At 42.7% G+C, this 17,359-nt stretch overlaps 1 protein-coding gene across 1 annotated transcript; it reads left to right on the forward strand.

Annotated features, from left to right (window-relative positions):
* The first annotated feature begins 980 nt into the window (after positions 1 to 980).
* Positions 981 to 15,770, forward strand: LOC147106715 (spexin-like). Its single transcript, XM_086008471.1, has 5 exons — positions 981 to 1,151; positions 3,101 to 3,178; positions 3,275 to 3,332; positions 4,936 to 5,007; positions 14,280 to 15,770. The coding sequence occupies exons 1-5, from the start codon at positions 1,146 to 1,148 to the stop codon at positions 14,363 to 14,365; spliced, it is 300 nt and encodes a 99-aa protein (XP_085864597.1). The 5' UTR covers positions 981 to 1,145; the 3' UTR covers positions 14,366 to 15,770.
* The last annotated feature ends 1,589 nt before the right edge of the window (positions 15,771 to 17,359 follow it).

The raw sequence follows: 17,359 nt of genomic DNA on the forward strand, positions 1-17,359 counted from the left end.
GCTTTGAGAAGTCCTGATGTCCTGAAATGCGCTATATGACTGCAAGTTATTTCTTAATCTAACCCCAATCTTTCTGATTCACTCAATGGCTCCATCTATTTGACTCATATATCGAATATATACAGTATAGGTACAATCCATAGATAGGACCAATTTTATCTACAAACTGATCTATGAATTACAAACAGGCGTTTCTAGCAAATCTTTCAATTGATGTAGCTATAATGATGGTCAATAGATATGTGTCATCGAATCTGTACCTCTATTGGCATGATCTGATTCAGAGACCGACATTGTCCTTTTAATCAAATCACTAAACATATATCTATTAGCTAATCTAATGTGGACTTTAATAAATTGCTGTGTGACTTCTCTATATCTCTTATACTGTGTAGAGCGGTATATCTAATGCAATTGATAGCTTTGTTCTGTCAGTCTAATATTAAATCTCCTAATACAGCCTATTACAAAGAGCGGTACACCCCGATCAATAAATCTACCTATTACTATAATCGAATCTGTAGGTTTATCGAATCTAATTACTAAACCCGAGCATCTGCTCGAATCGATAGTTATGGCTCTCTTTTTAAGTTTATTTTAGATTTTACCGTCTAATTATCTATTCCGTTATGCACATCTATATAATTTCATCTAATCGATTTACTAATAATTTTTAACCATATGTTCTGCAGGTCTACCCACTACTTAGCTGGTCTTTAATTCACCGATAGATCTCTGAGCTTTCTCATCTATCAACCCGTGTACCTGAACACAAATAGATACTAACAGCATCATGTCTTCCTCGTCTCCTCCGAGATTTGTGGCAAAGTCTTGACAAATCGAATTAACCCCTTTGCATTCGCTCCGTCTGATGTGTCATTCGGCAGGTAGGGCGAGGGATGACGTCCTCGCACTGGAGTTGAGATGGTTTATAGGTAGGTCGCCGCCCCCTGCCCTCTCGAGTGACAGAGAGACGGGGGACCCTGTGCTACCAGGAATCTTGTCGGCGCGCCACCATCCAACGGACTTAAGACTGGAGCAAGCGATGTCTGTGTGACAAAAGTGAATGAATCGCACTGTTCTCAGAGGGAGAAACGGACAACTTGCAAGGGGCACTGCTCAAGAAAGCAATTAACAGATCTAGTATGATGGTAAGCAAATAAGATTTATTTTGAATGAATTGTTTTATAAAGAAGGATACAGGAAGGCAGGAGGGCAGTTTAAGTTTAATTTCACCGCAGTTACCTTCACAATTTTCCTTAGTTGGTTGCACTGTTGTCAGTGAGTGAGAAGGTTACTGGTCTAAGGTGACTGCAGGAATTGAGTTGGTAAACTGAGCTGATACAGCATCCCCTGGGTACTGGAGTGTCAATAGAAGGGGTGTCCTTCTGATGGGATGTTAAACTCAGGCCTTGAAAATCTCATGGCACCATTCAAAGAAGAGCAGGGAGTTCTCCTGCCAAACATCTTCTCTCAACTAGCATCAGCAAGCTCAAATCAAATCATCTCTTTGCTATTTATGGGATGTGCTGTAGTAGGATGGTGCTACAGAACAACAGTCACTGTACTTAAAGTACTTAAAGTACTTCATTGTGTGAAGACATTTGAAGTAACTAGCCACTTTATAAATGCAATTTAAAAAATACTTGCTCCAACATCACTCTTAGTTATCATCTCCTCTGCTATGGAGGGCATAGAACACATTCAATTTAAAGCATCCATATATACTGGCGTTGACATCAAGACATAGAGTACTGTAGCAGATGTGCATGCCCTGGTACCAGGTGTATGTTGTACTTGTACAGGAGCAGATACCAGGATGTGCATGAGCTGTACAGTACAAGTTGCCAGCTTCAACAACGGAATACTGAGACAGATGGTGTAATGTTTGCTGTTAGTGGGATCTTATGATGTACAAAATGATCACTTCATAATGATTGCTGCATTCCAAAGTAATTAATTGTATCTAAAGTGCTTTAAGCTGACTGTAAGAGGTGCAATAAGGTGCTCTATTTTGCAAGTCTTTTTTTTACAAATGAGCTCTTTTATTTCCATTTACAAGTGAATCACACAATGATGTAAATCATGTCAAAAAGCACCAACAAGGTATTTTCATGTGATGTTGTGACAAAACTCACACACAGCTTTTTCTCTTCCCAAAAGAGAAAGTTTGCTGACTCTCATTAATGCTGCTGCAAGTAACAGTGTATTGGTTTGTTGTGTCTGTGGGGGAAGCTGCTGTGATTTCTTTAGGACAATTAGGTGACACAGTTTTGCGCCAATGCAAAGCAGTTTTAACCTCGAATCAGTGTGAACGGTGTTGTCTAATCTAGCTGCAAAGTCAAGAAATGGTGCTTGTGTTTTGCACTGCATGCGTGCAGTAAAACATCAGACTATCTGGAAATTCTGAAAATCATTGTGTTTAATGTCAGAATTTAGCTTATCTAAGCCATTTAGTACTTTATATTATATGATCCCTTATTAACTTGCTTCTCTCTATGCTGTACATATTGAACTTTTTGGGTGTTCTTTTAATGAGGCCTATGCAGAATTAGGTAACCTGAGCTGGGACAGCAATTGAAGCATTACAATTGGCTTCAACACCATCAGGCTGTGGCGTGGGGGTGGGGATAAAATCAGCCAGAGTTTCCACTCCTGCTTGCAATAGTGACCTGTTCTGTAAAATACATGTGTGTGGACATTAGGTGAGGAGAGGATCAGGCTCGGCTAGGTGACCTCCCCATGAGCGAGTAGCGAGCTGACACCCCCTGCCATGGCTCACACATGAAAAATGGTCACTTTGGAGAGGTATCGGAGGGCTGCTAGTATCACTGGAAATAAACCACAGCAGGTAGCAGGAAAAACATTGAGGGAAACCAGAAGTGAGCAGTTTTGATCATTAGTCCCACCCCAAAACATTAACCTAACTTTCTCTCTCCGATGCTGCTTAACCTGTTGTGCGCTTACAGCATTTGTTATTTTTAATAAGATAAATGTATTTTATCCCCACTAGGATGGCAATCTCTACAACACATAACAATGCATCTGACAATCCACAGGGACTATCTCACACTATTTCTTTCCAATTCTTTCTCTATAGAAAGCTAAGATGGCAGTAATCTGCACTTGTGCTATCTTAATAACCTCTCTCGTTGTTGAATCCTGCTGCACTCCAAAGGTAAAGCTCTGAAACAAAACTCTTTCTTATTAATTCTTGAGAAACTTGTTGCGATATTTATTTATACCTTTGAAATTTGTTTCTTCCCTCCCCTAGAGCAAAGTTACTCCAAGAAACTGGGGTCCACAGTCCATGCTGTACCTTAAAGGACGGTGTAAGTAAAATCTGCTAACATTTATTGAGTTTTAAATGACATGGGTAGATTGAGAAATCTAAGTGAAGGGCCAAAGCCACTGTGCAGAACACCACCAAAGTTGGAATATGAGAGGACAAGGTAAATCAAGAAGCATCAGTTAAACGGTATGTACCAACCATTTTCTGTATGACTTCTAATCATCTCCTAATTCATCTGATCAAACCAGTATTAATCCGAGGCAAAGCAGAGTTGGCCACAGCCTTCTTCTGTATTAACAGGATTCAGTAGAGTTTGAACAATTAAGTTACATTTTCCCAACAAGTAATGACCCCAGTGGCACTCTTATTAAAGCTCCCAGCTTTACATTAACCTTTACCTAATACTGCTAAGGCATTATACTCATTACTGTCCAAAGGAGGTAGGTTCATTGTTGGCTTAGCAGAGTGAGGAAATGTAATGAGATCCTGAATGTCAGTATGGTTGAATAATTTTATTACTGTAATAGATCGCAGTGTTATAGTATCAATGCCAATCTTCTCTTTGGGTGTTTTGTATTAAGGCCCAGAGGGTGCTTTGAGATTGTCAGCAGGTTTCAGTCTTTCTCCGACACTGCATTTACTCATTGACACAGACATGTTACAAGAAAAGCAATGTCGTGTCTTCTCACTCAGAACGGGAGCCATTCTTTTATTTTTCAATTTTCTCTCCTGATCTCTTCTCCTCTACTGAAGGAATTGAGTCTGGGATAGTTTCACAAGGACTAACAGTCCTCTATACTTTGGACAATGCCCATACAGGTGGACTTTCCAGAACGGGTCACTGTATAGTGATCAGGAACGGAAACCCTGGCTGAATTTTCACCTCCCAAGCCCAAGGCCAAATGTAGCACCTCAATTACTGCCCCAGTTGAAATGAGCTAATTTAACAAGGCTGAGGATCATTGTCATTTAAAAAAGAGACCAAAGATCCAAACATGTTATTACAATGTTAGCGTTCCAGTAAAAACCTATTTAAGTCACATGGTATCAGATATAGTTTGGCTTGCTGTGGATAAACAAGACTATAATTAAATAGGATAAAAATTATATTTTTTTAAGAAAGAAAACATACTTCACAATTTTTATCTCCTTGAGGCACTGAGGAATAATCCTGTTGGTGTCAGCTGCCCTCTGGTGCCTTGCCCAAGTGGTTATTCTTCAACTATGAGGCTGGATAGTGAATTTCAGCAGAAAATGAGTGTTGAAGGAGATTTATTCTATTTCTAGACAATGCTGTATCTGACCGTTGATTCCGTGATGGGAGATTGTAGGGTGTTCTGGCTACACTACACCCGAGAGCAACTTGGCTAGATAGTGTATAGAGCATTTTACATTGCATGTAATCCATGCTATACCTGAACTGTGATCACCTAAAGGGATAGTATGAGAGGAGTTTTAATCGGCTCAAATACATACTGTACTTGACCAATCCGTCAACAAGGCCATCACTATTTTATTTTATTTTATGGCCTCATAGACACTTGAGGCATAGACCTGAGAGAGCCTGTGATGACTAACGATCTCATGAAGAGAATGACGACTAAATACTAAAATCTAGATTGACTCTGGTGTTCTTCTTCCAGATGGGAGAAGATCTGCTGAAGACAATGGTTATTATAACTATGACATAAACACCTGGAACCTTCTCCCTGGAGGTAGCGTATATCTTCTACATCTCAGCCTATTCATTTGTTTGCTAAACAGAGTAGGCTAGTGGTTGAAAGCACAGCAAAAACAGTTATTTACATGCAATGGTTTATTAGAAAATACAAGTTTCTTTTTCAGGAACTATTCTTTTCATCAAAAAAATGAATTCTCTTCCAAAGTCAAAACACAAAATTATGGTCTTTGGATGGTCCGAAATCAGGATTTATTGCTAAGATTTCAAAAATGGTAAAACATCGAATGGTACGGTATTAATACCTGAAATTATTGGAACCTTGTTGTGAATTAATGGCTTGCTGTAGTTCCCTGCAGTCCTATTGTTGACCTGCATTCCGATTTAAATGTTCATACCAATATTTAAACTATATGGGAGCTAATTTTTTGGAGGTGAGTAATTTGTTGTGCAGACTGTAAAAAAGAAGCAAACAAATATACGAAGCAAGTAAATCAAAGAAAATGTGGTAATTACAATCAAACAAATATATGTAATAGCATCATGAATGATCCAGAATTTCACTCTGCATTTTCAGCAGCTATTGAGAATTTGGCCATTTGGTCTACACCAATAACCATAGACGATACTAATGGTCAACTAATAGCCATTGATGTTGCTAACATTTGGATCTCAATCAATAGCCAATGATAATATTGAGTCTCAACCAATAATCATTAATGATAGTGATAATGAGCTATATCAATAGCAATTGATAATTTTGGGCTGCAACCAATATCATTGATGATACTATGTACCAATAGCTGGCAATGTTTTTGGTATAGGGCATGCTGTAATAGCAAGTGGGTCCAAAAGAAACAACTCAAGAAACGGAGTTAATCTTTTTAAAAAATCATTGTTATTCAATATGTAGTACCATATATTAAACTGGAGAGTGGGTCCTCTGTTCATCTCCCTCTCTCCCCTCCCCAGATCAAAGGAACATGTCTGGGGAAGTTCCGAGGCTACCCTGGAAGATCCACTTGTTACACTCTTATAAAGCCTCAATGGAAATTCTTGCCAGCTGGGGTCAGTTCTCCTGAAGCCTTTTAAAAATCCCCAAACTATTAGCAGGCAAAGCTAATGGAACCCGGAGGGGATTGAATACCTTATTTTAAAAGAATCCTGGCTTCTTGTGGAGCTGAAAATCTTTTGTTCAGAATTTTTCTTCGGCCCAGGAAAGGCTGAGGGCAGATCAGTTCAAGTACCAATGCGGTGTGCAAGCGGCCATGGGTATGAGCTCGATCCCTCAATTTGGGACAGTGAGGGCAGGGATTCCATTTTACCACATTTGTTCCAGTGGAGCAGAACCTCCAGAAGCTCAGGCCCTAAGAATTATCTTGAAATTTAACATCCTTTAATCTTGAGTAAGAAGTGCAGGGTAGCTGAATTAGATGGGCACGATTGCTGAACCACTTTGGGTTCATGAACGCGGCCACATTTTCACATCAGCTGATTAGATGCGCCACTACAAATATTCTGCTACTAGTGGTGAGTCATGTTTTGGAGATGTGACTATTCTGTCATGGTTTTGTACTATTCCTAATCACGTTTGTATTAATAAACACATTGAAAGTAAAATGAAGAGGAAATATGTCCTCTATAAACCCTGCAGGGAGAATAACAAGGAGGGGTTCACTGGGAGGAATACTGGACCATGCAGAAACATAAAAAAAGAAAGACTTGCATTAACATAGCGCCTTTCAGGATGTCCCAAAGCGCTTTAAAGATAATGACGTACTTTTTGAAGTGTAGTAATTGTTGTAATGCAGGAAACGCGGCAGCCAATTTGCACACAGCAAGCTCCCACAAATAGCAATGAGATAATGACCAGATAATCTGTTTCTAGGTATTGGTTGAGGAATAACTATTGGCCAGGACACCGGGGAGATCTCCCCTGCTCTTCTTCAAATAAATGCTAGGATCGTTTACGTCCACCTGAGAGGGCAGGCGTGGCCTCGGTTTAATGCCTCATCCAAAAGACGGCACCTCCGACAGTGCGGCACTCCCTCAGCACTGCACTGGAATGTCAGCCTAGCTTTTGTTCTCAAGTCCCTAGAGTGGGGCTTGAATCCATGACCTTCTGATTCAGAGGCGAGAGAGCTACTGAACATGTTAAAAGGGTGGTTGGGGGGCAAAGAGAGACCTAGAAAAACCCATAATTGCAGAGACAAAATGTATCAGTAAAGAATTATTTTGCAATAGTAAATAGGGCTGCAGAAAAGAGTTGGAAAGCATAAATGTTGCAAATAGGCTTGAAATTGAGGTTGGGCGCAAGATAAATATACTTGTAAAAAAAGTAAATACAGGTTGAGCATCCTGAATCCGGCATCCTCGGGACCGAGGCCGAGCCGGTTTTCATGTTTTTCCATACTTCGGAATGTGTTTCTGATGTCCAAAGTTCGGAAATATCGCAACCTGGGCTCGGGCGTTTCCGGACTTCGGACATCAGAACCACGTTCTGAGTCCGGAAATGCCTGGGCCCAGGTTGGGGTTTGACAGGGTGTCCGGATTCCGGAACATTTTACAGATTCCGGACGACCTTGCCACCAATTGTCCTGGAGTCCGGATTCCAGAACATTCCAGATTCTGGAACTCTGGATTTTGGACGCTCAACCTGTATACTGAATAATATCCTTGAATCAACATCACTAAGAAAAACAGATTTTACAGTCATTTATCTCATTGCTGTTTGTGGGACCTTGCTGTGCACAACTTGGGTGCCACACTTCCCTACATTAGAATATTGACTACACTTCAAAATGACTTTATTGGTTGTAAAGCACTTTGGGATGTCCTGAGGTCGTGAAAGGCGCTATATAAATGCAAGTTCTTTCATTTTTTCTTTCTTCATCATTTTAAAGACCTCAATCATATTCCTATGAAGTCTATGCTTTTCCAAGGTAAAAAGTCCCACCTCTCTAAGTCTGTTCTGATAACTAAGGACCTTTTCCAGGGCCTGAATATCCCCACCATGCGAGAGGAATAAAACTGGATACAATATTCTAAATGCAGCTGGAGGATTGTAATTTAGTTTTATGAAATGTATTAGTTATGTATCCCAGCACCCTAGAAACTGCAGAACAACATCATCTGCAGACATTAGTTCAGCTACCAATGTACGTTGATGATGTCCAGCTTCACCTCTTCACTGCGTCTCTTGACCCCTCCACGGCCTCTGTGCTGTCAGACTTGGATTTGGTATAATTTCCTCCAGCTAAACATTGGGAAGACCAAAACTACTGTCACTCTCTCAGGCTGAACTAGATTGTTTGCAATCTTGGCATTCTTTTCAACCCCGAGCTGAGATTCCAAACCAGGGTACAGTAGCAGAGTGGTTATGTTACTGGGCTAGTAATCCAGAGGCCTGGACTAATGATCCAGAGACATGAGTTCAAATTCTGGGGAATTTAAATTCAGTTAATTAAATAAATCTGGAAAAAAAGCTAGTACAGGAAACTTTCTGGTATCCGGCACTGACGGGACCGAGCTGGTGCCGGTCGATCAACACTGCCGGAGAAACGAGCGCTAATGTTAAAACATACGGAGCTCAGAGCTCCGTCTGAAGCAACAAACCCTGTTGCTTAGCAACAGCTTCAAAACAGTTGGCGCAGCTTGCAAGCATCTCTGTAGCTAAGCAACAGCTTCAGCTAGACGCTTGCAGAGCGCCAAATGGAGAAAAAAAGCAACTAAAAGTAAAAAAAGTTATCTGAACCGACTCCTGAATTTTGCCGGTGGATAGAGCATTCCGGATATTTAACCTCCGTTTAAACGAAAGTTTCCTGTATCAGTAATGGTGACCATGAAATTATTGTATTGTCGTAAAAACCCATCTGGTTCACTGATGTCCTTTAGGGAAGGAAATCTGCCATCCTTACCTGGCAATGTGGGACTCCAGACCCACAGCAATGTGGTTGACTCTTAACGGCCTAGCAAGCACTCAGTTGTATCAAAACCGCTATGAAAACCTATAATAAGAATAAAACCGGCATCAACCTAGGACAAAGGCACACCCAGCCCAGTCAACCCTGCAATGTCCTCTTCATAACATCTCCGGACTTGTGCCAAAATTGGGAGAGCTATCCCACAGACTAGTTAAGCATTGTCATACTCACAGAAATAGATCTTTCAGCCAACGTCCCAGACTCCTCCATCACCATCCCTGGGTATGTCCCACCGGCAGGGATGGCGGCACAGTGGTATCAGTCAGGAGGAAGTGGCCCGAGGAGTCCTCAACATTGACTCCGGACCCCATGATGTCTAATGGCATCAGGTCAAACATGGGCAAGGAAACCTCCTGCTGATTACCACCTATCGCCCTCCCTCAGCTGATGAATCACTTGGAAGAAGCAAGGGCAGACAACTTACTTTGGGTGCATGGACTTCAATGTCCACCATCGAGAGTGGCTTGGTAACATCACTACTGACCAAGATGACCTAATCCTGAAGGACACAACTGCCAGACTGGGCCTGCAGGAGGTGGTGAGAAAACCAACACGATGAGGCTCCATGAACACCTTCCTCAATGATGGCGGAGCCCAGCAGGTGAGTGCAAAAGACAAGGCTAAAGCATTTACAACCATCTTCAGCCAGAAGTGCCGAGTGGATGATCCATCTCAGCCTCCTCCTGAGGTCCCCACCATCATAGGTGCCAGCCTTCAGCCAATTCAATTCACTCCAGGTGATATCAAGAAACGGCTGAGCGCACTGGCTACAGCAAAGGCTAAGGGCCCTGACAAAATTTGTACTCCAGAACTAGCTGCACCTCCACCCAAGCTGTTCCAGTACAGCTACAATACTAGCATCTACCCGACAATGTGAAAAATTGTAAGGTACGTCATTCGAGGTACGTCCTGTCCACAAAAAGCAGGACAAATCCAATCCATCCAATTACCGCCCCATCAGCCTACTCTCAAGCATCAGCAAAGTGATGGAAGGTATCGTCGACAGTGCTATCAAGCGACACTCACCAATAATCTGCTCACAGATGCTCAGTTTGGATTCCGCAATGACCACTCGGCTCCCGACCTCATTACAGCCTTGGTCCAAACATGGACAAAGAAGCTGAATTCCAGAGGTGAGGTGAGAGTGACTGCCCTTGACATCAAGGCAGCTTTTGGCCGAGTGTGGCATCAAGGAGCCCTAGTAAAACTAAAGTCAATGGGAATCGGGGGGAAAACTCTCCACTGGCTGGAGTCATACCTAGCACAAAGGAAGAGAGCTGTGGTTGTTGGAGGCCAATAATTTCAACCCCAGGACATCGATGCAGGAGTTCATCAGGGCAGTGTCCTAGGCCCAACCATTTTCAGCTGCTTCATCAATGACCTTCCCTCCATCATAAGGTCAGAAAGGGGATGTTTGCTGATGATTGTACAGTGTTTAGTTCCATTTATAACTCCTCAGATAATGAAGTGGTCTGTGCCCGCATGTAGCAAGACCTGGACAACATTTGGGCTTGGGCTGATAAATAACATTCGCACCACACAAGTGCCAGACAATGACTATCTCCAACAAGAGAGAGTCTAATCACCTCTCCTTGACATTCAATGGCATTACCATTGTCAAATACCCCACTATCCACATCCTGGGGGTCACCATTGACCAGAAACTTAATTGGATCAGCCACATGAATACTGTGGTAGCGAGAGCAGGTCAGAGGCTGAGTATTCAGCGGTGAGTGTCTCACCTCCTGACTTTCCAAAGCCTTTCCACCATTTACAAAGCACAAGTCAGGAATGTGATGGAATACTCTCCAGTTGCCTGGTTGAGTACAGCTTGAACAACACTCAAGAAGCTCGAGGCCATCCATGACAAAGCAGCCCGCTTGATTGGCACCCCATCCACCACCATAAACATTCACTCCCTCCACCAACGGCGCAGCATGGCTGCAGTGTGTACCATCTGTAAGATGCACTGCAGCAACTCGCCAAGGCTTCTTCAGCAGCACCTCCCAAACCCGTGGCCTCTACCACCTAGAAGGACAAGGGCAGCAGGCGCCACCACCTCCAAGTTCCCCTCCAAGTCACACACCGTCCTGACTTGGAAATATATCACCATTCCTTCATCATCGGTGGATCAAAATCTTGGAACTCCCTAATTAATTATGGATGGGCAATAAATTCTAGCCTTGCCAGCGATGTCCTCATCCTGTGAATGAATAAAAAAAAGTCTTCTCTCTCACTAAGGCCTTCCGCCTGTAACGTTGCCCACCTTTACGCCATCTCATCTCATCTGCTGCTGAAATCCATGTCATTGTCACCTACAGACTCGACTATTCCAATGGTCAGCTGACAGCATACCATTCTCCACCATCCATAAACTTCAGCTCATCCAAAACATTGCTGCTTGTATTCTGTCCCACTAACCCACCATCCCTGTCCATCAACACCACAAACTTAAAACTCTCAACCTTGTGTTTAAATCCCCCTATGGCCTTGCCCCTCCATAGCTTTGCAACTTCCTCCAGTTTTTCTCAGTGCCTCTGGAAGTTGCCTTGTGACATTTTCCTACATTAAAGGCATTATATAAATGTAAGTAGTTGTTATTGTGATCAACCTGTACAATGTTCTGGTCAGACCACACTTTGAATACTGTGTCCAGTTCTGGTCAGCAAGAAACAATGAACTCATTCAAGTGCTGGAGACAGTGCAGCGAAGAACCAAAAGGTTGAGCACTAGTGTCCAAAGCCTAAGCTATGAGGGAAGACTAGAGTAACTTGGGCTTTTCAACCTGGAAAGGATGCATCTGAGATGTAATGTTATAGAGGTATATAAGATAGTTAAAAGAATATTACTTTAAATTGTTAGAGCAGGACAATGAGACACAGGTACAAACTAGTGAAAGGTAAATTTAAGACTGATATCAAGAAGTTCTTCACACAAAGAATAATTAGTGAGAAATGAGCAAAGTGGGAGTAATTGGGCTCAAATTTCCCAGGGCCGTGGAGGCGGGAATGGAGGTGTGTGGGGTGTTAAAATCCCGAAATTGGGGGTCCCGAACCCTTCCCGCCCCCAACCCACCTCCATGCCTGTTTCCCAGGAGGTGGGTACCCGACCTGTGCTGGGAGCCGCCTCCCCGAGGCGGGAAGGGGATTAGTGCCAATTAACTGCCTGTTAACAGGTAGTTAACAGGCAGTTTTTGGCCTAATCCCTATTTTTATCCCTGAAGTGTGGGCTTCCCGATGGCTCCAAACCACGCCAAGTTAGTGAAGCGGACCGTCGGGCTGAAGGGCTTGGAGGGTTCGAGATGTCCGGTGTTCAGGTGAGTGATGGGTGTATGAATGCAGAGGTAAGTGTGTTTGGTCTGTGTAAAGTGTTTAAATAAGTTTTACTTACCTTTACTTACTAATGCAGGCTTCCTTCCTTCAGGTCTCAGAAGTCCCTCATCTCACCGGCACAGAAAGCAGAATGGTCGCGAGCTGTCAAAAGTTGCAGCATTCAGCTTTCTGTTCTGGAGAGATTTCTAACTGAGTCTGCAGAGAAGGACTCAAGTTAGAAGTCAGATTGTCAGTGTTTGACAGCTTCACAGAGTTGTCAAACGCTGATATTTCATCTGTCAAAAGCTCTTGACAGATGAAATGTCAATCCCTGACGTCACCTGTAACCGGGTGTCCCTTAATTGGCCTGCTGAACCCGCTGGGCGGGCTTAACAAGGTCAATCAAGGGAAAATCGCGTGGGTTGGCCACAAATCGATGGAGGCGGGACTACAACCCAAAAAGTGGGAGTCCCGCCTCCATCACATCCCCATTAACAAAATCCAGCCCATTGTCTTTGTTTGCTGTAAGTGGCAGGGCTAGAATTTACATAGATATAGAAGCAGAGAGGCTTAGAGGAGGAAAGCACTTATTGTAGGATGCTAGTACTGTGGAATGGAACGCTTTCCACTTTCTATGTAGTGTCAGCTGTGGCTCAGTTGGTAGCACACTTGACTCTGCGTCAGAAGGTTGTGGGTTCATAGTCCCACTCCAGGGGCTTGAGTACATAAAGCTAGGCTGACACTGCAGTGCAGTGCTGAGGGAGTGCTGTACTGTCAGAGGTGCCGTCTTTCAGATGAGATGTTAAACCAAGGTCCTGTCTGCCCTCTCAGGTGGACGTAAAAGATCCCATGGCACTATTTCGAAAAAGAGCAGGGGAGTTATCCCCGGTGTCCTGGCCAATATTTATCCCTCAACCAAAAAATCATATTATCTGGTCATTATCACATTGCTGTTTGTGGGAGCTTGCTGTGCGCAAATTGGCTGCCGCGTTTCCTACATTACAACAGTGACTACACTTCAAAAGTACTTCATTGGCTGTAAAGCGCTTTGAGATGTCTGGTGGTCGTGAAAGGCGCTATATAAATACAACTCTCTTTTCTTTTTTAGGCCTCAAGTGGCGAGGGAACTGCACAGTGTCACACTGGTGGACCAGGGGTGCTTTATGATTGGGGCAGTGTAGAGGGAACTTTACTTTGCATCTGACTTGAACCGGGAGTGCTTGATGCTGACATAAGGCATCCAAAATGGAAAGTGTTCCATTCCACAGTACTAGCATCCTTCATCTTGATGAGCACAAAGTTAACATACAAAATATTTGTAAACATTTTTTTTTTAATTACATAACTACAAACAATTACAGTGATGATAATTAATTGTGAGTGATTGTAAAGAGGATTTGAGTTTCTAGCCCCAAATATTCGCATATAGTCTCCTGGCTCAGTTTAAGGACTTTGTTTGATGAATGCGGCAGCAATAAGTAGGAATCATGGCACTGTTCACAACATTACTGCAGCTTGGCACTATACAAATCAGGTGTCCAATCTTCTTCTCTCCTATCCGTGACTGTGAATCGGTATTGACCAGAAAAGGATGGTGGGAATACTGCTGATCCTGCCAACTTTATTTTTTATGATAATGCACTGGTTTCAAGCCATGATAACTATTTGGTTCAGAGTTGGTATATCGGTGGCCCAAAGCTGCCATTCACAGCATGTGCAGAGTAGATTTTTAAAATTGGAACTACGGGTCCCTGGCCTTTACTGGGTTGGTTGGTTGGGGTCGGTGCTGGTGAAGCCAACAGCCTTGATGCCATGACAAAACAGATCTTCTAGTGCCCTACACCTAGCTTTTGAATGTGCCTGATAAAACCTTTTACAACAAGCCATTCTTTTCATTTCAAAGTGCATTTTCTGAATTGATTGTGAAGTGGAACATGGAAACATGTTGTGAACAATTTTTAAGAAAGTACAGTCCATCCAATCAAAACTGTTTCCATCTTTACCCCTTCTCCCAGATTACAAAAGGACACGAGCACTTGGAGAGCAGGATCACTGGAAGCGAGCAACTGCTAAAAATATGAATCTTATGAATATGAAGTAGCTCGGATTAACCAATCAACAACTGCAATACATGGAAAAACATTCATACTGTTATTATATTTAAACTTCATGAAATATTCTTATTGTGACTCTTTTAAGAGGTGGGTGAGGGTAAGAGAGAGACACAAAGGCTTTGTCTATACCAGAATCCTGAATATATAAAGTTTGTGTGGGGAAAATATCTTTGGAATTAAAAATTCAATTTCTAAGAAACAGATGTTGTCCTAACAAAGCAAAACAAAACTCTGACATTTCTTGGGCCTAAAATTACATCCTTATTTCCCTTTTTCTTATTTTTTTTTCATTTCAAACTTGTGTTGCAAATAGAATCCATTCGCAAGAATCTCTACTCAGTTATGACCCATGAGGTATCCAATCAGCTTCCCTGTGGAAGTTATGAGCAAAGAGTGCGCTCTTTGGTCTTAAAAGAAGGTACGGTAACTGAGAGAGGGCCTTTTAGAGGTATATGATAGAAGTAAATGGCATGTAACATTACAGAAGAGATGAATCCAAAACACTGCTTCAAATTAAATTACAACAGTAGGACAAGGTTCAAACTGGACAAAGGGAAACTTAGGACTGATCTCGGGAAGTTGTTCTTTGCACAAAGCAGTCAACATGTGGAATGGACTTCTGGGTAGAGTAGTGGGGGCAAAAATATCTTGGAATTATTTAAGAAAGAGCTGGATGCAGTGATGGAGGAAGAATTATAACTTATTTCCAGATGGATGGGCTAAGATAGGCTAAATGACCTTCCTCATCTGTATTTTTTGTGATTTTGTTATGATCCTAATCCGCTGCTGGCTATGATGCATCATCTCCAGCTGAACAGCTAAGCTGGCCATGTCATCTCAGAGTTTACAGACAACTGGAATGCTTTAACCAATTCACTCAAACTTCACCTCCTAAACACTATCTTTATGGAAATCACAGTGGTTCCATTTTCAATCATGAGCCCACTGAATAGAACTTATTTGCATGTACCAGAATATCTGATAACATGCAATGAATTCGGAGACTTGTTCTTATGTTGCGCAACAGAAAACTACAACTTCCAGGATGTGTCGTTGAGAGATAGTGGATTGCTGAGGTTGCTTGACCCACTTGGGTTTTGCCCGGTTGTTGCTGTCTATCACTGAGGGATCTTTCATATTTTTGATCTTTTCAAATTGATTGCCTTTTTTCTAAAACAAATTCTAAGATTGTCGATGCTACATGAAGGGTTTGAGAGACTGTCACACTGACTGCCACGATGCCAGATTTGACAAAAGGACGAGAATATTATAAATTTACAATACATGTGGAAGTGGAGAATTTTAATGCCATTGTACTACATTTAGACAAGTCATCTCATGAGTTGTGTAACAGTGCAAGGTCAATTGTAATAAATTACCATATTTACAGCACTATATGTGTCGCGTTTTAATAATCACCACAATCGGCTCCCCTGGTAACTCAGTGGGTAAATGCTGTACCCAAGGCCGCATTGAGCCATTTGACCAGGAAGCTGCCAGGTTCGACCCTAGCCTGTCTTGTTAGGTTAGCTCGCTGGAGCAGCAGCAGTCAGCACAGGCCTGTGGTTTAGGAAATCGTTCTCATTCCTGCTAGCCATGGCCACTTGGGTGAGGCAATTGAAGGCTGTCATGTCAATGTAATTGAACCTTAGTAGGAATCTATGCCTTCAAGAGAGGAGAAAATTAGAAAAAAAATACTTGGACAATAAATATGATTGCTTGTAAAAGCTTCCTGAGGTTTCTCCCGCACAACAGGGTCACAGACTAGTTTTGACGTTTGGGCTGAAGAGAAAGAGAAAGAGAGGAGATGACTGCATCAGAAGTCGTTCATACCTTTCTTTCAACTGAAAGCAATCCGGTTTGCAAAATAAATTCTTTATTGCGTAGATCGGTATTTGAGGAAGGAGTTAGCTTTGAAAACACTTCCAGAGGTGTCTACATCACACTGGCTCAGTTCATGAACCCATCTCAGCACAGTTGCCAAGAGTCAGATGCCACAATTAAGGTGGGAGAGCAACTCTGTATTTCTGCGCATCATGGAGTGGAAGGGCATGGGTTCATGCCCATGACTGCAGGCAGGTTGAGTTACATAACTGACCTGGCCGGCAGTGAGTGATATCATATCAAAGTTAGGTACTTCACCAGCTGTACCGAGAAAGCATCACCCAGGTTTTGCTTGTGCATCTCCCAGTGATTGATTAGACAATAGGCAGTGGCACATCTTGCCAGGGATGCGTCAGGAGGGGATGGAAAAAATGGCCATGGAATAACTGAAATGTATAGGAAAGGAAAGCTAGTGACTGGCTCAGCTTTTGAGACCCGGGCTTAAATCCAGTCAAGGCAAGAGAAATAAAGACTGCACCTCGCTGGGTTTTAGAAATTTATAAGTAGATTGATTTTTGATGGGTCCCATTGAATTCGCTATTCCACATTAAGCACCAGTCCAACAGTCTCATCTCTGAGAGATCCAATCTCAGGGGTGAACAGAAAATGTCCTTCTAGTCCCACTTTCATCTTTGACCTCAATGGAACTCCCAGATCTCCTTCATTAGGGGTTAAGGGTTACGGAGAGAAGGCGGGGACGGGATACTGAATTAAAGGATCAGCCATGATCTCATTAAATGGCGGAGCAGGCACGAAGGGCCGAATGGCCTACTCCTGCTCCTATCTTCTATGTATCTATCTATGTATCTATTATTAGAGCTGCTTCCAAGTAACTTAGTTTTTTCTTTTGTGCCAAATACTATTTTCCCCTCTTACATGTGTAAACAGAGGATGGTAAAAGACCAGCTGGTCCATTGAGTCTGTCCTGTACTATCATGCGGTGACCTCTACACATCACCCACCCCACCACCCACTCCACTCTCCCCCACCTACTCTCCCCTGCCCCCACCCACCCCACCCACTCCCCCCACCCTCTCCGCCCCCACCCAATCCGAACCCAGCAGCCAAGTAATCTCAGGGGAGAAGCAAAATAAAGA

Source organism: Somniosus microcephalus, chromosome 15, assembly GCF_052327205.1.
Source record: "Somniosus microcephalus isolate GS21.2 chromosome 15, FLI_Smic_1.0, whole genome shotgun sequence".
NCBI classification, from domain to species: domain Eukaryota; kingdom Metazoa; phylum Chordata; class Chondrichthyes; order Squaliformes; family Somniosidae; genus Somniosus; species Somniosus microcephalus.

Coding starts and splice junctions, on each gene's coding strand:
- LOC147106715 (XM_086008471.1), top strand. Junction 3,179..3,274: donor AATCCTGCTGCACTCCAAAG/GTAAAGCTCTGA, acceptor TCCCTCCCCTAG/AGCAAAGTTACTCCAAGAAA. Junction 3,333..4,935: donor GCTGTACCTTAAAGGACGGT/GTAAGTAAAATC, acceptor TTCTTCTTCCAG/ATGGGAGAAGATCTGCTGAA.